General features: G+C 38.2%; 1 protein-coding gene across 4 annotated transcripts in view; it reads right to left on the minus strand.

Moving 5' to 3' along the window:
* Positions 1 to 23,646, minus strand: part of LOC134531614 (inter-alpha-trypsin inhibitor heavy chain H3-like) — a 166,130-nt gene that overhangs the window by 21,141 nt on the left and 121,343 nt on the right. For 2 of the 4 annotated variants that reach the window (XM_063367369.1, XM_063367368.1), the window contains exons 10-12: positions 18,809 to 19,153; positions 18,167 to 18,242; positions 3,291 to 3,350 (exon numbers count right to left, since the gene is read on the minus strand). In XM_063367369.1, coding sequence (XP_063223439.1) covers positions 3,291 to 3,350; positions 18,167 to 18,242; positions 18,809 to 19,153 — 481 coding nt within the window. Of the gene's footprint in view, positions 1 to 3,266; positions 3,351 to 18,166; positions 18,243 to 18,808; positions 19,154 to 23,646 lie in introns of all 4 variants that reach the window. The other 2 variants (XM_063367367.1, XM_063367366.1) reach the window with 1 other exon arrangement.

The following is a 23,646-nucleotide window of genomic DNA, read 5'->3' on the forward strand; positions in this document are numbered from 1 at the left end:
CAAAGTTGGAGAAGCAGTATCGCCGAAGATCTGCCCAAATAATAATCTCCTGGTTATGACACTGCGGTTAGATAATTTCGATTTTAAAAGCCAGACCAGAAACCAAATTATACGTAAATGAAACAGACCAATGTTTCCATACTGCCAGATGATTGATTTTATGAACCACTTAAATCTGTCGCATCTCCAACAACTCGACTTATAACTTCAAAGTCACGATCGCTTCGCAAAATGCTGTGTCCTCGCACAGGAAAATACAGATGTATGGCACTTAATCGTTCAATAATAGTGAGCAATAAAATACTTCGTTTTACTGTATGGTTACTGTTATGTCCAGGGCAAGAATCACAAAACAGGTGCAGTTCTTTTACTTCGGGTAAAATGCAATTATCAACATTGTGCAAACCTCGTTAGGGCCCTTTTTTTTGGCACCCCCTGAAGTACGCGTAAAAAATTACATTTTGTTCACCTAAATTGTGTACATTAAACACATAATGCTACAACTTACATAAATAAAACATATCTTGGACTGGGATGACAGGTAATAGAAGGTTTTGCATAAAATCAAACGCAATTCCAACTAAGCATTTCTTTTCCTGCACATCTCTATAACCACTTGTATATTATTGCAAAATTTACACTTTCTTAGTTTATGAACTATAAGTTCAGCAGATGGAGTACTCATTGCATTTTAAAATTTAGTGTCGTAGACTTAATTTTAGTGTTTAAGTCCTCGCAAGTGGAACAAACATCTACCTAAGGATGCCCAAATAGATGCCCATAGTTTTGTGTAATAGTTTTAACACATTCATATTTTATGATGGTCTGCAATTCAGGATGCTTTTCAATGAGAGTATCATTTATTGTTTTGAACGTGAAACCAGCTTCTAGATATGTTATAGGAGTGGAAGAATAGTGGGAGGTTTCGTTCGGAAACGACTCAATTTGATAATTAAGTTTTATTTTAGCCTCTTGGGATATTTTATGTTGGTTACCTGTTCTACTTCACATGTCCATTGCCTGAGCCCCTTTGACGTTAGTCCGAAGGACGCTTTACTCGATTTTGCATGAAGTTGAAATCATTGAGGAAAACTTCAACACGATTGCCGTTCATCATTACAAAGTACTTGAATGTTTATTGAAACTGCTTGGATTCCAGTGTAGTGGCATGTGGTGTTTAACATTGAATATGTACACTCTTTATTTTTAGATTTCCCAAATAGCAGCCAACTTGCCAGATATGTTAGACCATCTAACTCTTCTGGCTAGACGTACAGTGGACTTCTTATCAGCTGTATTATTTCTTACTTTTATGCCTAGTGCACATAAGCCTGTTTGTCTGTTGTGTTAGTCATTATAACTTTAAAGGCTAGTCACACAGTAGCATGTTTGTCAGCTATGTATATCATTCTATGTATGTATACCCTTTCCTTATGCATAGTGGTCTACTTATCAAATAAATTAGTCTTAAAAACTATTCTAGTGAGTCAAACAGTGGCCTGCATATAAGCTGTGTTAGCCATTATACTATACTTGATAGTCGTACTTTTGCCGGTATCTGAGATTTGTTAGTTATTCTACAATTCTAGCTACTCACAAAGAGGACTGTTAGCCAGCTGTGTTATTCATTCGCATTTTACTGGCTAGTCACACAGTAGCCAGCTTGTCAGCGGTGTGAAGGCATTTTAACTTTTTTAACTATTCGCACAGTATCCTGCTTGTCAGCTGCGTTAGTCTTTCAAACTATTCTGTTTTGTTCTACAGCACTCTGCTTGTTAGCTGTGTCAGGTATTCTAATTTTTGACTAGTGGCATATTAGCCTGCTCAAAAGATTTTTTAGAATTTGTATTTATATCTACTAGTCGCTCAGTGGTCTGCCTGGCAGCTGGGTTAAACACGTTTCTTTGTAGCTAGATTAACAATAGTCAGCTTATCAGCGGTGTAATTTTTATATATATCTGGTCATTCGTACAACAGACTGCTCACCAGCTGTATGAGTTATTTTAACTCTAAAGAATAGTCGCATTGTGGCCTGCTTGTCAATTTTGTTATCTTTATAACTAATCTGGCTAGTCACCCAGTGACATTTTTCAGCTTTGTTAGTCATTCTAATTTTTCTGGATAGTCTTAAAGTGGCCAGTATGTCAGATATGATAGTCTTTATAGCTTTACTGTCTAGTCGCGTATTGACCTTATTTTCAGCCATGTTAGTCATTATAACTTTTCCAGCTAGTCACACAGTGGCTTTTTGTCAACCGTGTTAGTTATTCTTTCAACCTTTTTTTAACTATAAACACAGGAGGCGAATCCTTAGTTGTGTCAGTCTGTCTAAGTATACTGGCTAGTCATACAGCAGCCTGTTTGTCATTCGTATTAGTGTTTTATACAAGTTTGTGTAGCTAGACAGCAGCCATTTTTTATTTGTTATATTAATTCTAAGTTTTCAAGATACTTACGAAAGGGCCAAATGGTCAGCTGTTTTAGTCTTTTAAACTATTCTAACTAGTCACACAGTGGCCTGCTTGTCGACTGTGTTAACGATTTTACATTTTAACATCGGTCAGTTGGTCAGTTGTATTGGATAATGTAACTTTTATGAATATTTGCCTTTTGGCATAATTGTCGAATCTTTTTATCATCCTAACTATCCTAACTAGTCATACAGGGGGCCAGCCTGTCTTCTGTATTAGTTATTGTTATTGTTTTGGCAATTTACACAGTGGCCTTCTTGTCAGCCATTTCAGTTGCCTTAAATTTTCTGGCTACTCGCACAAATGTCTGCTTATCAGTGATGTTATTTTTTTTAGACTTGTCTAAATTTTGCCTGCTTGTTTGTCATTTTAAATTTTCAGGCTAGTCACACAGTGTCATGTTCTTTTGCTGTGTTAGTCCTTTGAACTATTTTGGCTAGAGACATAAGGGCCTTTATGTCAGCTGGTCAGATGTAATATTCCTTAAAACATTTCTTGCTATTCATACAATTGTCTTCTTGTCATCTGTTTATTTTAAACTAAAAATGTTTTCTCTGGCCAGTCATAGAGCAGCCTGCTTGTTAGCTGTGTAAAATATTCGGAATTGTTTAATAACACTCCTTCAATCCTTCGCCCGTCACATAATACACGTATATTTGTGGTACCACTAATGACCTAATTTTAAAACATAGATGCATGTTTACTCAAGTTATCACACACGAAAATCGTCTGAAACTGCTTTCTTATGTTCTACATAATGCGATTGCCAACCACAATACATATATTTCTACACACCAAGACTGAATCGGTCGGCCACACCTGAAAGTGCAGCCTGCGGGGCGATGAAGTTGCTGCCATATCCTTGCCCGGGAACATCACCTGCAACAGCGCAACAATCACCTGCAACAAAAACTATTATAATGGGACTAAACTAGTAGTATATAATAGGGGCGCCGAGGACAGGGTTCAGGGTGTGGAGCCGGAGCCGGTGTCCGCCATCTTGGATTGTGACGTCACGGCGGCCATCTTGGACGAGCGTAACGGGACACAGCGTAACGGGACAAGTTTGACCTTGACCTTTGACCCTCAAAATCCGCCAAAATTGGGCAAAAATTGCCCAAAATTCCTCAAAAATCGCCAAAATTTCAATTTTTTTGAAAAAAATTTCCGCCAAAAAATCTCAAATAATTCCACAGTTCAAAAATTAGGATTTCGAAAATCCTCAAAAGTCGCGTTGCCCTAGAAAAAACGAAAACTCCTAAAAGCGGCTTAAAACTCCTAAGAGCTAGCCGCTTATAAGCCGCCGACCTTGAAAATAAGGATGTCATGGCAGCCATATTGGATGATGACGTCACCGTTGCAATTTCCGTTACGGCCGCCATCTTTAACTTTTTTATTTATTATCCGATTTTAATGAAATTTTTTTTAAAAAATATAAAAAAATTCAAATAATAAAATTTTTAATAAAAAATATTTAAAAAATATACTTTTACGACACGGAGTTTGGAGTCCTCGGTTCGAACCTGGTGAGGGCAAAAAAAAATTAAAAATGGTGACAGGCTCCTTCCTCAATGGTGGGTGCTAGCAGACTGACTCCCACCACTTTTTTCAAAGCATATATATCGTCATCTAGTATGACGTCATGTCCGCCATCTTGTCTTCGATGCTGGAAGCCATCATAATTGTATCGTCGGCTAGAGTGTGCTGATGCCATGTTAGTTTAATTCTTACCCGCTAGAGTGTAGTAAACATTTATTACCGAGGTGCCCCCGCCATCTTGAAATTTGGCCGCCATCTTGAAAATCCGTAATTATTTAGCTACAAATTCGGGAAAAGTTCCAAAATTCATTAAATAAATCACTCATTAACTTACATATTGATTCGATCGATTCCTGTCCTCGGTTTGATACCCGATCGATGCAATAATGTTTAATTTTATGTAAAAAATAATAATTTCAATAAACCATGTTCAACATTCGTAAAGAGACTTTAAATCATCTACTACCATCATCCTATCAGACAACAAGACCACCATATTGGAAATTCGTAATTGTAATGATAGAGATTCGGGAAAAAGTTCAAAATTCATTAAATAAATTTGTAATCCATATAATGATTGATTGGATCGACTTAGATCCTTGGTTCGATCCCTGGACGATGCAAAACATATTAATTTTAAGTGAACTATAATAATTTTAATAAATAATCATCAAAGTCCTAAATGAAGCATAGTTTCCAAATCAACCATCATCCTATAAGTCATTATGGTCACCATCTTGGAATCGTGTAATTATTTAGCTAGAGATGCGGGAAAAAGTTCAAAATTCATTAACTTAATGTGGAATCTATATATACTGATTGATTAGATCGAATAAGGTCCTTGGTTCGATCCCTGGTCGATACAAATCAACTTTAATTTTAAAAAATACCACAAAAGCGACAGGTTTGAGAAATAAAAACACCGCAAGTTCTTTTAAAAAATTTTATTACATAAATTCAATACACTACTACAAGTACAAAAAAAAAAACACTGACAAATTAATAAAGCCTTTTTGGATTCCTCGATTCAAACAGTCTTCTTATTGTACGGACTAAGCCTTTTACATGACTTTAAATGTCTATCCGATCCGTTCATCGCCACAGCCAGAGACGGACTGAAGTTCATATCACTTATATATAGTCTCATTAGCCGGTACAACACATGAGTCAAATCAATAACCATGTTCATTATACGTCTCGGAGCATTTTTTATAATGACGATGTAAGCTATCGAGACGTGAAATTAGTTTATTGCACTTATTGCACTGAAATTGTATTCTTTGAACATTATTAGAACAACCGCTTCTTTCATGTCTGCGAGCATTTGAGGTGATAGTAAATGATGCACCACAGTATTTGCACTGATGCGAAGTACGCTCTTCATTAATTGAAGTATTAAATGCTGATGAAACTTTAGCTGATGGTGGAACAGCACATATCGAAGTCTCCTCCAGTGTTGTCAGAGGCGTTGCCAACGTGATCTGCTCCAACATCGTCGGCGCTGACGTCATGGTTCCCGTAGTCGATGGTACAACCTCCGAGTTCAACGTTAAAGACGGTAAAGATGCCATCGAGTTCGCAAGAACAGGTAATTACGCGATTTATGCACCAGATTAAACAATCTAGGTGATCCTTACACCGCAGTCGTCAGAAACAAACTGAGCGTCCTGCTGTCTAGGACTCGCTTATATACATGCACCGGATGGAATAATACGCTAGTCAAATCAAGAACAATTTATTATAATACTAGAGTCAAAACAACATTTAAAAAATAGAAGCACCATCAAAAAAAAAAAGGAAGCACACTTGGAAGCGTCGACAACGAAAAGGCAGCACATTTGGAAGCACCGACAACGAAAAAGGTAGCACCATCATCGAAAAGACCGCACATTTGTCATTGGCTCCAAAATTCATTTGCTCCAATATTCATTGGTTCCATCAGTCTATTGATTCTATCAGTCTAGTGACTCCAACAGTCATTGACACCAACGGCCTTTTTCTTCATCAGCTCCAATGATATTTGGCTAGAATGCTACGAGTCTAAGAGACCATGAGGCTACAATTCTACGAGTGTACAAGACTCCTCCAACTACCTTCAAGTGTATAAAGCTCCAAATGCTCCAACAGCTCCAACACGCAATGTACGCGCAATACATGTAATTTACACACAATAAATGTAATGATTACACAGTACACACACAGGAAACGGAACGTACACACAGTACACACAGGAAACGGAACGTACACACAGTACACACAGGAAACGGAACGTACACACAGGAAACGGAACGTACACACAGTACACACAGGAAACGGAACGTACACACAGTACACACAGGAAACGGAACGTACACACACAGGGAACGGAACGTACACACAGTACACACAGGAAACGGAACGTACACATAGTACACACAGGGAACGGAACGTACACACAGTACACACAGGAAACGGAACGTACACACAGTACACACAGGAAGCGGAACGTACACACAGTACACACAGGAAACGGAACGAACACGTAATATTCACGCAACTGACACACAGTACACGCAGAGTACACGCAATTTACGCAAAGTACACCCAATGTACGCAATGTACGCAATATATATGTAATGTACACACAATGACTACGCTTCGTTCGCGCAGGACAAGCATTTAATGAAAACGAAGCACGTTTGGACGGAAATTCTATAAAACGAAAGCTCATTTAACGAAAAGGAGGCGCATTCTCTCGTTCATTCAACTTGGTAGGATACGATTTTCAATGATAAGTTAGGATATAATCTCTCCATCAGTCTATGAATCCAACAGTTTATATTTCCATTAGCCATCGACTCCAATAGTCATTGACTCCAACAGTCATTGGCTCCAACAGTCATTGCCTCCAACAGTCATTGTCTCCAACTACCTTCAAGTGTACAAAGCTCCAACTACTTCAGCAGCATTATGTTATAAGATTACATGACTGCTTGTTTACATAGCTACAAGTCAACGAGGCTACTTGGCTACGTAGCTACAAGTATACGAGGCTCCAAGCCATCATGACTACGCGACTACGAACCATGAAGTAACGAGACTACGTGACTACGGGTATTCAAGCTTACGATACTGCGAGGCTACAGAGCTACGAAGCTTATAGAACATAAGTTCACGAGACTGCGAGAATACAGGACTACAAGTGTACACGAGTACTTGACTACTTCTTAGCTTCATCAGCTCCAAATGGCTCCAACAGGTCCAACAGCCTCCAAATGCTTAACACAGCTCCAAATGGCTCCAAATGCTCCAAACGATCTCCAAATGCTTGACAGCTCCAAATGTCTCCAAATGCTTAACACAGCTCCAAATGGCTCCAAATGCTCCAAACGGCCTCCAAATGGCTCCAACAGCTCCAACAGCCTCCAAATGCTTAACACAGCTCCAAATGGCTCCAAATGCTCCAAACGACCTCCAAATGCTTGACAGCTCCAACAGCCTCCAAATGCTTAACACAGCTCCAAATGGCTCCAAATGCTCCAAACGGCCTCCAAATGCTTGACAGCTCCAACGGCCTCCAAATGCTTAACACAGCTCCAAATGGCTCCAAATGCTCCAAACGGCCTCCAAATGCTTGACAGCTCCAAAAGGCTCCAAATGCTTAACACAGATCCAAATGCTTCAAAAGGCTCCAATTATCGCATCTGTCTTCGTCGGCATTTTCTCTTTTGCTCCCACTGCTCCAACAGCATTATGTTATATGATTCCATGGATACTTTGTTACGTAGCTACAGGTCTACGATGTTCCAATGCATCATGTTTACGAAGCTTCCAGAACACAAGGTTACGAGACTGCGAGGCTACAGGACTACGAAGCTTCCAGGACACGAGGCTACATGGCTACGAGACTACATAACTCTAACTGATTACAATAGCACCACTCAGTGGTGAGAGTTAGGTTATCTAATGCAAAGCAAATTGATGCAAGTAGTTCTGGCTGTCATCAACAGATGTAGCCACGTGTTGCTTGCAGGTGAATATTAATTAGTTATTTTATGTGGGATGCGGGATGCTCACTAACGATCGCAAAAGAAGGAGGGCTTCGCTAGACACCAAGGAGAAGGAAGTTCGTCCATCCTGTTAGTGCTTCTTAGATTTCTCAGAGATTATTTGACTGAATAATGATATATATATTTTTTTTTAAATTTCCACCTGATAAAAATTTACAAGTGCTGATTTATTGGCTGAATTTCAATAATTAAATGCAACCTTGAATAAAAAATGACATGACTCATTAAGTAAAAAATTCTTCATGCAGAGATCAATTCCTCATCAGTAACCAGAAGCACTCGGAGAAAACCATCAGATGTCTAGTCAGGAATAATCAGGAGGACACGGAGAAAACCATCATAAAATTAGCAAGAATAATCAGCAGCACACGGAGAAAACCAACAAAATATTGACAAGAATAATCAGGAGCACACGGAGAAAACCACCAAAATATTGACAAGAATAATCAGGAGCACAAGGAGAAAACCGCCGCAAGTTTTCTTTGATATCATAAAATTTCATGAAAAAATAGTAATAAAAAATTAAAAAAAATAAAATAAAAAAATACATAAAATTCTGGCTTGTACTAGAACTCTATTTTTGTTCAACAATGAGAAGTTCACAAGCTAGCAGAATCTGTTTATGTATTTTTTTATTTTATTTTTTTTTAATTTTTTATTACTATTTTTTCCTGAAATTTTATGATATCAAAGAAAACTTGCGGGGGTTTTCTCCTTGTGCTCCTGATTATTCTTGTCAATATTTTGGTGGTTTTCTCCGTGTGCTCCTGATTATTCTTGTCAATATTTTGTTGGTTTTCTCCGTGTGCTGCTGATTATTCTTGCTAATTTTATGATGGTTTTCTCCGTGTCCTCCTGATTATTCCTGACTAGACATCTGATGGTTTTCTCCGAGTGCTTCTGGTTACTGATGAGGAATTGATCTCTGCATGAAGAATTTTTTACTTAATGAGTCATGTCATTTTTTATTCAAGGTTGCATTTAATTATTGAAATTCAGCCAATAAATCAGCACTTGTAAATTTTTATCAGGTGGAAATTAAAAAAAAAAAATATATATCATTATTCAGTCAAATAATCTCTGAGAAATCTAAGAAGCACTAACAGGATGGACGAACTTCCTTCTCCTTGGTGTCTAGCGAAGCCCTCCTTCTTTTGCGATCGTTAGTGAGCATCCCGCATCCCACATAAAATAACTAATTAATATTCACCTGCAAGCAACACGTGGCTACATCTGTTGATGACAGCCAGAACTACTTGCATCAATTTGCTTTGCATTAGATAACCTAACTCTCACCACTGAGTGGTGCTATTGTAATCAGTTAGAGTTATGTAGTCTCGTAGCCATGTAGCCTCGTGTCCTGGAAGCTTCGTAGTCCTGTAGCCTCGCAGTCTCGTAACCTTGTGTTCTGGAAGCTTCGTAAACATGATGCATTGGAACATCGTAGACCTGTAGCTACGTAACAAAGTATCCATGGAATCATATAACATAATGCTGTTGGAGCAGTGGGAGCAAAAGAGAAAATGCCGACGAAGACAGATGCGATAATTGGAGCCTTTTGAAGCATTTGGAGCAGTGTTAAGCATTTGGAGCCTTTTGGAGCTGTCAAGCATTTGGAGGCCGTTTGGAGCATTTGGAGCCATTTGGAGCTGTGTTAAGCATTTGGAGGCCGTTGGAGCTGTCAAGCATTTGGAGGCCGTTTGGAGCATTTGGAGCCATTTGGAGCTGTGTTAAGCATTTGGAGGCTGTTGGAGCTGTCAAGCATTTGGAGGTCGTTTGGAGCATTTGGAGCCATTTGGAGCTGTGTTAAGCATTTGGAGGCTGTTGGAGCTGTTGGAGCCATTTGGAGGCCGTTTGGAGCATTTGGAGCCATTTGGAGCTGTGTTAAGCATTTGGAGACATTTGGAGCTGTCAAGCATTTGGAGATCGTTTGGAGCATTGGAGCCATTTGGAGCTGTGTTAAGCATTTGGAGGCTGTTGGACCTGTTGGAGCCATTTGGAGCTGATGAAGCTAAGAAGTAGTCAAGTACTCGTGTACACTTGTAGTCCTGTATTCTCGCAGTCTCGTGAACTTATGTTCTAGAAGCTTCGTAGCTCTGTAGCCTCGCAGTATCGTAAGCTTGAATACCCGTAGTCACGTAGTCTCGTTACTTCATGGTTCGTAGTCGCGTAGTCATGATGGCTTGGAGCCTCGTATACTTGTAGCTACGTAGCCAAGTAGCCTCGTTGACTTGTAGCTATGTAAACAAGCAGTCATGTAATCTTATAACATAATGCTGCTGAAGTAGTTGGAGCTTTGTACACTTGAAGGTAGTTGGAGACAATGACTGTTGGAGGCAATGACTGTTGGAGCCAATGACTGTTGGAGTCAATGACTATTGGAGTCGATGGCTAATGGAAATATAAACTGTTGGATTCATAGACTGATGGAGAGATTATATCCTAACTTATCATTGAAAATCGTATCCTACCAAGTTGAATGAACGAGAGAATGCGCCTCCTTTTCGTTAAATGAGCTTTCGTTTTATAGAATTTCCGTCCAAACGTGCTTCGTTTTCATTAAATGCTTGTACTGCGCGAACGAAGCGTAGTCATTGTGTGTACATTACATATATATTGCGTACATTGCGTACATTGGGTGTACTTTGCGTAAATTGCGTGTACTCTGCGTGTACTGTGTGTCAGTTGCGTGAATATTACTTGTTCGTTCCGTTTCCTGTGTGTACTGTGTGTACGTTCCGTTTCCTGTGTGTACTGTGTGTACGTTCCGTTTCCTGTGTGTACTGTGTGTACGTTCCGTTCCCTGTGTGTACTGTGTGTACGTTCCGTTTCCTGTGTGTACTGTGTGTACGTTCCGTTCCCTGTGTGTGTACGTTCCGTTTCCTGTGTGTACTGTGTGTACGTTCCGTTTCCTGTGTGTACTGTGTGTACGTTCCGTTTCCTGTGTGTATGTTCCGTTTCCTGTGTGTACTGTGTGTACGTTCCGTTCCCTGTGTGTACTGTGTGTACGTTCCGTTTCCTGTGTGTACTGTGTGTACGTTCCGTTCCCTGTGTGTGTACTGTGTGTACGTTCCGTTTCCTGTGTGTACTGTGTGTACGTTCCGTTTCCTGTGTGTACTGTGTGTACGTTCCGTTTCCTGTGTGTACGTTCCGTTTCCTGTGTGTACTGTGTGTACGTTCCGTTTCCTGTGTGTACTGAGTGTACGTTCCGTTTCCTGTGTGTGTACTGTGTAATCATTACATTTATTGTGTGTAAATTACATGTATTGCGCGTACATTGCGTGTTGGAGCTGTTGGAGCATTTGGAGCTTTATACACTTGAAGGTAGTTGGAGGAGTCTTGTACACTCGTAGAATTGTAGCCTCATGGTCTCTTAGACTCGTAGCATTCTAGCCAAATATCATTGGAGCTGATGAAGAAAAAGGCCGTTGGTGTCAATGACTGTTGGAGTCACTAGACTGATAGAATCAATAGACTGATGGAACCAATGAATATTGGAGCCAATGAATATTGGAGCCAATGACAAATGTGCGGTCTTTTCGATGATGGTGCTGCCTTTTTCGTTGTCGGTGCTTCGAAATGTGCTGCCTTTTCGTTGTCGACGCTTCCAAGTGTGCTTCCTTTTTTTTTTGATGGTGCTTCTATTTTTTAAATGTTGTTTTGACTCTAGTATTATAATAAATTGTTCTTGATTTGACTAGCGTATTATTCCATCCGGTGCATGTATATAAGCGAGTCCTAGACAGCAGGACGCTCAGTTTGTTTCTGACGACTGCGGTGTAAGGATCACCTAGATTGTTTAATCTGGTGCATAAATCGCGTAATTACATGTTCTTGCGAACTCGATGGCATCTTTACCGTCTTTAACGTTGAACTCGGAGGTTGTACCATCGACTACGGGAACCATGACGTCAGCGCCGACGATGTTGGAGCAGATCACGTTGGCAACGCCTCTGACAACACTGGAGGAGACTTCGATATGTGCTGTTCCACCATCAGCTAAAGTTTCATCAGCATTGAATACTTCAATTAATGAAGAGCGTACTTCGCATCAGTGCAAATACTGTGGTGCATCATTTACTATCACCTCAAATGCTCGCAGACATGAAAGAAGCGGTTGTTCTAATAATGTTCAAAGAATACAATTTCAGTGCAATAAGTGCAATAAACTAATTTCACGTCTCGATAGCTTACATCGTCATTATAAAAAATGCTCCGAGACGTATAATGAACATGGTTATTGATTTGACTCATGTGTTGTACCGGCTAATGAGACTATATATAAGTGATATGAACTTCAGTCCGTCTCTGGTTGTGGCGATGAACGGATCGGATAGACATTTAAAGTCATGTAAAAGGCTTAGTCCGTACAATAAGAAGACTGTTTGAATCGAGGAATCCAAAAAGGCTTTATTAATTTGTCAGTGTTTTTTTTTGTACTTGTAGTAGTGTATTGAATTTATGTAATAAAATTTTTTAAAAGAACTTGCGGTGTTTTTATTTCTCAAACCTGTCGCTTTTGTGGTATTTTTTAAAATTAAAGTTGATTTGTATCGACCAGGGATCGAACCAAGGACCTTATTCGATCTAATCAATCAGTATATATAGATTCCACATTAAGTTAATGAATTTTGAACTTTTTCCCGCATCTCTAGCTAAATAATTACACGATTCCAAGATGGTGACCATAATGACTTATAGGATGATGGTTGATTTGGAAACTATGCTTCATTTAGGACTTTGATGATTATTTATTAAAATTATTATAGTTCACTTAAAATTAATATGTTTTGCATCGTCCAGGGATCGAACCAAGGATCTAAGTCGATCCAATCAATCATTATATGGATTACAAATTTATTTAATGAATTTTGAACTTTTTCCCGAATCTCTAGCATTACAATTACGAATTTCCAATATGGTGGTCTTGTTGTCTGATAGGATGATGGTAGTAGATGATTTAAAGTCTCTTTACGAATGTTGAACATGGTTTATTGAAATTATTATTTTTTACATAAAATTAAACATTATTGCATCGATCGGGTATCAAACCGAGGACAGGAATCGATCGAATCAATATGTAAGTTAATGAGTGATTTATTTAATGAATTTTGGAACTTTTCCCGAATTTGTAGCTAAATAATTACGGATTTTCAAGATGGCGGCCAAATTTCAAGATGGCGGGGGCACCTCGGTAATAAATGTTTACTACACTCTAGCGGGTAAGAATTAAACTAACATGGCATCAGCACACTCTAGCCGACGATACAATTATGATGGCTTCCAGCATCGAAGACAAGATGGCGGACATGACGTCATACTAGATGACGATATATATGCTTTGAAAAAAGTGGTGGGAGTCAGTCTGCTAGCACCCACCATTGAGGAAGGAGCCTGTCACCATTTTTAATTTTTTTTTGCCCTCACCAGGTTCGAACCGAGGACTCCAAACTCCGTGTCGTAAAAGTATATTTTTTAAATATTTTTTATTAAAAATTTTATTATTTGAATTTTTTTATATTTTTTAAAAAAAAATTCATTAAAATCGGATAATAAATAAAAAGTTAAAGATGGCGGCCGTAACGGAAATTGCAACGGTGACGTCATCATCCAATATGGCTGCCATGACATCCTTATTTTCAAGGTCGGCGGCTTATAAGCGGCTAGCTCTTAGGAGTTTTAAGCCGCTTTTAGGAGTTTTCGTTTTTTCTAGGGCAACGCGACTTTTGAGGATTTTCGAAATCCTAATTTTTGAACTGTGGAATTATTTGAGATTTTTTGGCGGAAATTTTTTTCAAAAAAATTGAAATTTTGGCGATTTTTGAGGAATTTTGGGCAATTTTTGCCCAATTTTGGCGGATTTTGAGGGTCAAAGGTCAAGGTCAAACTTGTCCCGTTACGCTGTGTCCCGTTACGCTCGTCCAAGATGGCCGCCGTGACGTCACAATCCAAGATGGCGGACACCGGCTCCGGCTCCACACCCTGAACCCTGTCCTCGGCGCCCCTATTATATACTACTTAAACTCTATGGCGTACATTGGTTAATCATTAAAATTTTTGATAATCGATAAATTGGCAAAAAAGTTATAATGTGGCATTATTTAAATAACTCATCAAAGCATCACTTAACCTATTTTTAATCACTGCTTGAAAAATACCACATCGTATTTCTTTGTGCAACAATACACAGGATATTTCCAAATAACACTGACAACATCCAGCAGGTGATAATTTTAGACAAAATAAGGCTAAAATTAATTAAATACCAAAGAAGTGGCACCCTGTAATATGAAATATTGCAGCAAAGCATCTAATCAGCAAGTAATATTTCATAATTAATTATTTACTCCTGTGAAAATATGTCGTTTCAAGTACAGGCGTACCACTAACTAAAATGTATTAACAGAAATATTCAGAAGCACTCGGAGAAAACTAACTCACTTTTATTAAATAAAAAACAATTAACCACCAAATTAGGCCTAATAAAAAATTAAAATAAAAATTAAATTAAGATAAAAAATTATAAATGAAAAATAAATATAAAAAAACAGATTCTGCCAGATTATGAACTTCTACTTAGTTTAGTACAAGCCAGATTTTTTTTTAATTTTGTAATTTTAATTTTAATTTTTAATTTTATTTTAGTTTTAATTTTTTTTACCATTTTTGTGGTTAATTTAACTTGATTTAGAAAACCGTGCGTTAGTTTTCTCCGTGTGCTCCTGAACATTTATTTCAATAAATTGTTGGTTTTCTTTATGAGCTCCAGGATATTTCTGACAAGATTGTTGTTGGTGTTCTCATGTGCTCCTGATTATCTATGGCGAGATTTATTCTGATATTCTCCAAGTGCTTCTGGTTATTCCTGAGAAAACAATCCCTGATGTAATTATTCTCGTAATGAGATAAGCAATTTATTCAGAGTTTCGTTTACTTAGCGTATTCCTATTACCACAAATCATAACTTACAATATATTTTTAATTTGGTGGAATTCAAACAAAAGAGATTCATTACCAAACGATTGCTGTGTCATAAAACAACTGAGAAACACTATCATTCAACAAAAACTTTCTTCTCCTAGATGTACAGTGAAGCCCTCCTCTTGCGATCAAGATAGAACATCCCGCATCCCACATAAAAAAAAAATTACCACTACGCAACACGAGGTGCCATCAGTTGTTGAAAAGCAGAACTAATTGCAATAAGTTTCTTGTATGAGATACATAACTCTCACTGATGAAAAATTAGCAAAAATTCTTTTTAAATAATTGTTAAAATTTAAAACTCTTAGTTTGCATCTAGCATTGGTCGCAGAAGCTAACATGTATTATGGTTCGTTGCCTGTAACTGTATCAAAAATACATCGCTGCAGATACTGCGGCCAGGAGTTTGTCTTGAAAAATAATGCTAAACGTCATGAGAGAAACGACTGCCAAAAACTATTTAGTTGCAGTCAGTGTCAGAAATACTTTGGTCGAAATTATTTCTTGAATAAACATTGCAAGACCTGTGCAAATAAGCGACTAAAGATAACGAGGACTGGTTTACAACACCGAGGAAGTGGAACAAAGGCAAAATATTAGACGTCTAAAATGATTATAAAGAATTTAAAAATGCTATTGCTAAAAATATTATCCTAGAACTCGATAATAAAATAAATGTTAAAATAACGAAGAAAGTAGTAACTTCATGGGAAATGAAAATATATTTAAAGCTAATTTTAGTCGCCTCCATGAAAATGCGAACAACGGAGAACGACCTGAAGATGACAAGATTGGAGACTGGGATGAAACATCTGAGCTGACATGATTGAACACTGTGGTGACACGTCTGAGGCTGACACGATCGGAGACTGCGATGACGTACCTAAAGCTCACAAGATCGAAGACTGTGATGAAGCATTGAAACCATAATGTTGGAAACGACGTGCTAAAATAAATTATTCTGATCAAGCTTGAGATGATCACTGGGTAGATGGCAAACGTTACCTTGGGGCTGGTGTTAAAACGGAAGACTCCAGAGATATTACTTATATTTATTATAAACATACAAGTAAGATGATAGCAGCAGAAGAGATTTATTACACATCATTGGGGAAACTAACATATTGCTTCGCTTTGTGCAAGAAACTATTCGCACATCAAAGTAGTATACTTCATACTCAAAGAACTGAGGGAAGCTGGCTACATACAAAAATGACTCGTATAACTTGCTTGTGTATAAAATTGTATGTATATATATTGGATTTCAAAATTGTTTTACTTCTCGAAATCTGATTTCTATCTAATGTCGAGTTATCGTAATACAAATTTTAACTTAACGATTTAAAAATCATTACTCTTAACTGACAAAATGGAAAGTAATAATAAGCTCTACAAGCAGGCAGGCCAAGTTTAATCACAAAATGCAATTGAAATCAGTTTGGAGCCAAATCTAAATGGAGCAGTTGGAGCACTTATAGCAATTGGAGCTCTTGGAGCAAATTGGAGCATTGGAGTAATTTGAGCTGTTGGCCAATTGGAAAAATTGTATAATTAGAGCTGTTGGAGCTGTTGGAGCAATGTGAGCGTTCGAACATTGATTTTTGAAGCCAATGACTGTTGAAGCCAAAGACAATTCAAAAACTAAGCGCATTTAGAGCTGTTGGAGCCAACGACGGACCCAAAGACTGTTGGAGGCAATGAATTTCGGAGTTAATGACTTTTGGAGCAACAGACTGTTGGAGGTAAAGACGTTTGGAGCCAATAACTTTTGTAGTAAATGATATTTGAAGCCAAAGACTGTTAGAAGCAATTACTTTTGGAGCCAAAGACAGTTGGAGCTAAAAACTGTTGGAGGCAATGACATTTGAAGTCATTGTATGTATCCTACAGCATATTGCGACCGATCTTATCCTACTGTTGAGTCTGTATCGTTATGTCAGTAGTGAGGTGGATTGGCCTCGTGGTTTGTATACATCTGGTCTATAGCCTGACATCGTACATGGCCTGGCCTCGTGGTCCAAAGATGCTTTGTCTATATGCCCAACATTGTACAAGACCTGGTTGGAAGGTATTCCAAGTATCGAAAAATTAGACTTCCACGGTAGGAATAGCGCAATCCTATTTATTTCGTTGGATTAACATCTTGTTTAGAGTCTTTTTCGTAGAGAGAATTATTTATAAACTCCACAAAAGATAATGGAAAACAGAATTTTAAACTTATTTTAAGTTTTAATTACTCTAATTACTTACCGTGATAAGCACCAAGGACGGGAACAAATCGAGTCAAACATTATTTTAATTATTAATATTTTAAGATTTTTGGAATTTTCCCCGACTTTCTAGCGAAATAATTACGAATTACTAAGTTGACGGGAAAACTGGCATCGGTAGCTTACTAACAGCTGGTAGATGAGTAATTTATACTTATTTAGGTTTTTTTTTACCATCTTCTATTGAATAAATTTGTTTATGTACTCGATATTAGATTTTTCGCATCGAACAAGGATCGAACCAAAGATATAAATCGAATCAATAATTATTTTAATAAGCGATTTTTTTTATGAATTTGGGAATTTTTTCGCCGAATTTATGGTCAAAAAATCTAATAGTCAAGTTTACGATCAAGGTCAAGGTAATGGCCTCGGCGGCTTAAGGTGGCTTACTTTTAGGAGTCTTAAGCCACTTTTAGGAATTTGGGTTCCTTTAAAGGCAAAAGTCTGTTGAGGTATTCCGAATTTTGAATTTTAGAATTTTTGAGGAAGAAATCGAGAAATTCTTTCTCAAAACGGGAATTTTCCTCTCAAAATACGGAAATTTATAGGAATTTTGCTTCATTCTGAGTCATTTTTGAGGAGTTTTGAGGAATTTTGTGTCCAAGATGGCCGAATCCTTACGATTGGCAAGCCAACACCACCAAAATCGTAGTCCCATAAGAAATACATTGCGCCCGAACATACTTTCATATACTTCTTACAGATTATGTTTATTTATTTCTTTACTTTAGTTAATAATAAACTAAAATATACATTAATGGAATTAATATTTTAATAACTTTAACCAATATTAATACCAAAGTCACAACAACACAAACATTATATTAATAACACTAGAGTTGATGGGTACCTTTTTCAGTTTCGGTTGATATGGTTTCATTTGGCTTAACCACCACGAGCGAGGTGAGAGGTGTCACAAAGCCATACTAAAACAAGAAAATAAAAAAATTAAGAAAATACACAACACACTACTTGATATAAGACTACCTAAGTATAAGTTGGACTTAATTCATTGAATTTCTATGCTGTATATGAATAACATAGAACCCTTGATTGACGTTAAATAATACGAACACAAAATAAGTCTATATAAGCTGATATTGCAATATATAGAGTTTCAAAGTAGAAACTATTGATGCAAAACAAAAAGAAAATAACAATTAAACAAATAAAAAACGTAATGCATGCATTGATCACATAATAACGCAAGAAAAAATTAAGGAAAATAAAAAAAAAACAGATTAATGGAACAAAAGTGGATGGCATGACGGAGACAGCACGGACGAACACAAATACATAGGTTTTTTTAATAGCGAAAACAGTGATTGTATTTTCTGTCTACGTAGTCGTCCACTTTTGTTCACGATTTTTTCTGTAAACTCTACTCATTTTAAGTCCACTAGTACTGTTGTGAGGTTTATTCTGTTTTTCTCTGTGCAGTGTGGTGGTCAGGTGAAGGACAAGGGCGTGCCCGGGCATGTCTGCTGCTCACCTTGAGCGCCAGGTCCAGGGCGCGCTGCTCGCTCGCGGAAGTGTCGTTGCCCTGCGTCTCGGCCGCCTGCTGCTCCAGCAGCTGCTGCACGCTCAGGTACGCCCACAGCCGCTCCATGAAGCTGGCCTGCGAGTAGTTCCTCTCGGGCCGCTGCTGCACGGCCAGCTCCCAGGCGGGGAAGGGCGCGCTGGTCGCCGGCTCGAAGGCCACGGTGGCGGTCCCATTGGCCGTCCTGGCGGTCACGTGTCCGCTCAGCTCGCCCGACTGCAGCTTGCCGACCACCACCAGCTCCGAGCCTCTGAACAAGGCGCTGAAGTTGGTCTGGGACAGACTCCCCTCCTCCACCTGCATAACACCGCGATCCGCGAACTTCTTTACAGCCGATAAGTGTAGTTTATAATAGCAGGTCCTAGTACAGGTTCCCGTGTGAGGAGTGAGGATTGTCTGTGCTGATCAACATCTTGGATTGTGAAGTCACATCCGCCATATTGGATGCCCTCGATCTTGAAATTATAACTTAACCTTCGGATGACCTTGATCCTTTCCCACAATTTTTTATTCAAACCATTTTGGATGACCATAAATTTAGATAGCCTATAAAATTTATGTATCTAAAATATTTTATTCCAACTATTATGTATATGGTATTTGGTAAGCAAATGTCTTTGCAGTCTTTGGATCAAACCGGGTGAAGTTGATGGAAAATTAAAATTCTACAAATAAAAAATTAATTCAAGTATTAATATAAGGAAATCTCTCTCCTCGCAGATTTCAGAGGTACAAGAAAATTCTAGATGTTGGCATCCAATATGGCAGACATGATGTCATACTGTCATCCTTGGTATAAGTGGCGGAGTTTAGTCGCATGGTATACATTTTTGAGAAATTATATATATATATATATATATATATATATATATATATATATATATACACTAGCTGACCCGGCAGACTTCGTACTGCCTAATCAAATTGCAATAAAGTCCTGTCAAAATAATTTGTAATGTGACATTTTTTTGTTCCTACATATTTTATAGTCGGGGCAAAACATTCTCCTGAACAGAACTGTCACCCTGGTGATAGGGTGTTTTAAATAAGAAATGTAATTAAATAAAACATATTAATAAAAAGATAAAAAAATAAGAAATCTCTTTATTGTTAATCATGTGAAACATAATAATTTTTATTTTCATTGTAGTGCATGATTAGATCGGTAATTAGCTTGGTTAGTAGCATTTCGGGTTCTTCTACCTAAATTGATTCGTCTAATAGGAGGCATATCTATATTATAGATTATTTTGTCACATGCAATAATTAGCGATCATAGGTAAATAAACACTGCACAAAACACTATATAGGTAAAAATTTGTTTCGTGTATAAGTTGACAAAAGCAAACTCATTAGGGTAGGTAACCTAAAATCCAAAAAAAAAAAAAAAAAAAACACTGACATTGATAGTTTGTTGTTGTTTCAACTTTTTTTCAATTTGATATGACTTGGAGTCAAATCCTTCAAACCGTATATAAAATAGGGAAAAGAAATAATAAAAACTTAAACTTATGAAATACTTTTGGTAACGCTGGTCTTGTTTGACTGATGTAATAACTTGGAAAACTGATGCATTTTAAAGTAAAACAAATGAAATAATATCGTGAAGCCGACCAAATTGAACTATTCGATTTCGGTTTATTTATTTTTTTTATTTATCTGTGCTCCAACGCACACTGTTTTGATAGATATGATTGAACGTTGTACAGAGGTAATAAAGTGCAAATTGACTCTATGACGTTAGGAACATACCTACATTGTTTAAACAACAATGAGTGCTCGTTTTTGTTAGAAAAAGTTTGTATGGGAAAAAGAAAAGGGCTGGTTTTAGGGTTTTTCCGGCAATTATTCGAATTTTTCTCGCCGTAAAAACTATCTTTGAACTTCAACGAACATTAAAAAAAAAAAAAAAAAAAAAAAAAAAATTGGCCAAATTGGTCCAGACGTTGTTGAGTTATGCGCTAACCAACACATTTTGCGATTCATTTTTATATTATAGATAGATGATACTTATTTGGATGCGATTGGAGTTACACTTTAAGGCTGAATTTTAATTCAACGTTTCAGTGAAACATTGATATTTTTTTCCTAGCCTAAGTAAATATAACTGTGGAAAAGGGGGGGGGGGGGTCTTTATTAGGGGCGGACACTCTACCATGCGGGGTATTAGCCATGCAGAACAAAGGCGTGTACATCATGTGCTTATTTGGGGTTTATAGGCCAGCCATGGCTGCGATTGGCGCCATGACTGACGCCCCTTTGATTGCTTAGCCTAAAAGCTAACTAAAGTAACCCAGGTAAAACCTGCATAGACACAGGGAAAACCCTGAGCCGGGTCATGTGGGGATCAATTATCATGCTTTAAAGCAAGCAAGAAACTACTGGACAAGAGGGAAAAAGGTTCAGGTAAGAAGAGTTGGGCGGGGCAGATAGATTTAACCATACAGGGGTTGAACGCTTGGGCCTTGCGGCCTGCATTATTTTTGTTGGGCACACTTGGGTTATTATTAGTCAGGGGCGCATGTGCCCCCAGGGGCGGGCGGCTTCACTCGTCAGCCTAGCCCAGCTGACCAGGCAGCCAACTGTAAAAAATAAATGGGCTGCTGTGAATATTCCCTGACCCCAGCGCCGGAGCCACGACTAGGCCAGCGGGACAGCCTCGGTTCTAGCAACATTCACAGTGGCAGAAGCCGGCAGAGCGAGCTCCGCAAGCGGGTAAACCCACTGACTCGCCGGCAGCTAGGCCTGGCGCGATGGCCGAGAGCACAAGTGCTCTTGACGGTGGGCAGATGAGCCAGTACACCGGCTCGAACTGCGGGCGCACGGGGTGCCAGGCAGCCTGGCGTTGCGCCATCTTCATCTTCCGTCTTCAAGTCGACAGCAGTGTACCTTTCAAGCCAGGGTGGGGGAGGGTACCAAACCCCTGCTGCCAGCCTACAGTAGCCCTAGCCGAAGATTCCTGAAGTCTTCACTTCGCATCCAGGGCACATCGAGCTGCCTTGCGGTGCCTTCGCCGACGGAACTGCTTCCTGCCACGCGCCGAGCAGCATTCAGGCTACCTTTCACCCCGATAACCGTAATAACGACTCCACCAGGCCGACCAGTGGTCCGCGGACTGTTATTGGTTATTCACAGTCACTCCACTGAGATTGCAACTCTCGGGCTGGGATCCCGTATCCGCCACCCGCGGGACGCGGTCGGTAGCAGTTTGCACTGCTAGGCCGCCCCCAGGCAGCCACAAATCCCCCGCGCACTGCCAGCCTTCGGTTACCCAATAGGGCGCAGGGAACTCCCAGCCAACAGCCTGCGAGAGAGATGCGCACGCCCCGAGAGACGACCACCGACCCTGCCTGCTGCAGGGATAGGCGGGTCACGGTGGTAGGGACCCGCCTGCGCCTGACACCACCCCGACTTGGGCAGAGGGCAACACAACGGGGTTTGAGCTTATTGTTGTGCACCGCACCACGGGCTATTATCGCAAGAAAATGGAGCTCTTTTATGTATAAATTATTTTAATTACTAATCTAAATCAGTATTGTTAAACATTGATATATGAGTATTGTTTAAGCTGTGTTATTGAATATTTTTTTTGCTGGTATAATGCTTTTACAGTTTTAGTTTTACAGGGTAATTATTTGTCATATATTATTTGATTAGCTAAATAACACACCATATTATAATTATGAGTCCATGAGCGTGTAAACATATTAATGTCGACTAAGAATAAGCTAGTTAAAAAAGTGTAAACAAATTCCGTACGTAGTAATTTTATTGTTTTTATTTTCACTTTGTGGCAATATGGTTATAATGTAAAGAATTAATGTGATGAACGTCCGTGCCGTTTAGTTTTCGCGTCGCGGAGCGGCGGACATTTTACTCATTGTTTATTCATTCGATGGTAGAACATTATCAATGCCTCTGAATACATTGCAGTAGGTCTATGTAGCCAGTTGGCAAAATCTGTAGCACTATAACTCAATGATAAGGTGATATTTGCAGAACTACAAAATAATTTTAGAAAATACTCGTTCACATCTAATTAATACATAAAATAAAATTAAAAATTAATATATTTTACTCTATCATAGCTTTTATATTGATTGATCATTAATTATTAATATTTTGACCTGTTATTTAGAAGTGAGTAAAATTTTTGTTAGTTAATGTTTATTTATTTCTTTTTTAAACAAATTAATTATAATTACAACAATTTATGTATATTAAATTCGTGAAAAACAAATGAAAGCCATAATTTTTGCTCTGTGTTATCTTGTTTTTACATTGTACAAATTGCTTTACCGAGTAATACTAAGTAATATAATAAATGCGGTTGAGAATAAAATTTATTGAATATGTGTTACTTTTAAAATGTTTATGAATTGTAGTTAGAATTCTTTTCGTGCTAAAGTTGGGGTCCTGATATAATATTTTATGGTGTGATTATTTTAACCGTCAATAATATTTATTGTTAATTAATAAATAATGATTGATCCAAAATTATTGATATCCTGAGCAGTTATTTTGAAATATGTAATAATTTTTTAATTCAAGTTTATTAATAAAATGATATTTTTTCTCTCTTTTTCTCTTGCTCCACATAATTTGTACTTGTCACATGTACTGAGTTACACCCTCACGTGTTTTTTTTTACAAATATATCAGGTATCAAAGAATCGAACCTAGTACCCATAAAAGTTGTGGTATATGTAATTTTTATTTAAAGACTTGTGTTTAAACTACATTGATCTTGCCAGGTTCAAACCAAGGACTTAAATTTTATTGCGTCGAAA

The sequence above is a fragment of the Bacillus rossius genome, chromosome 5 (assembly GCF_032445375.1).
Source record: "Bacillus rossius redtenbacheri isolate Brsri chromosome 5, Brsri_v3, whole genome shotgun sequence".
Lineage (NCBI taxonomy): Eukaryota > Metazoa > Arthropoda > Insecta > Phasmatodea > Bacillidae > Bacillus > Bacillus rossius.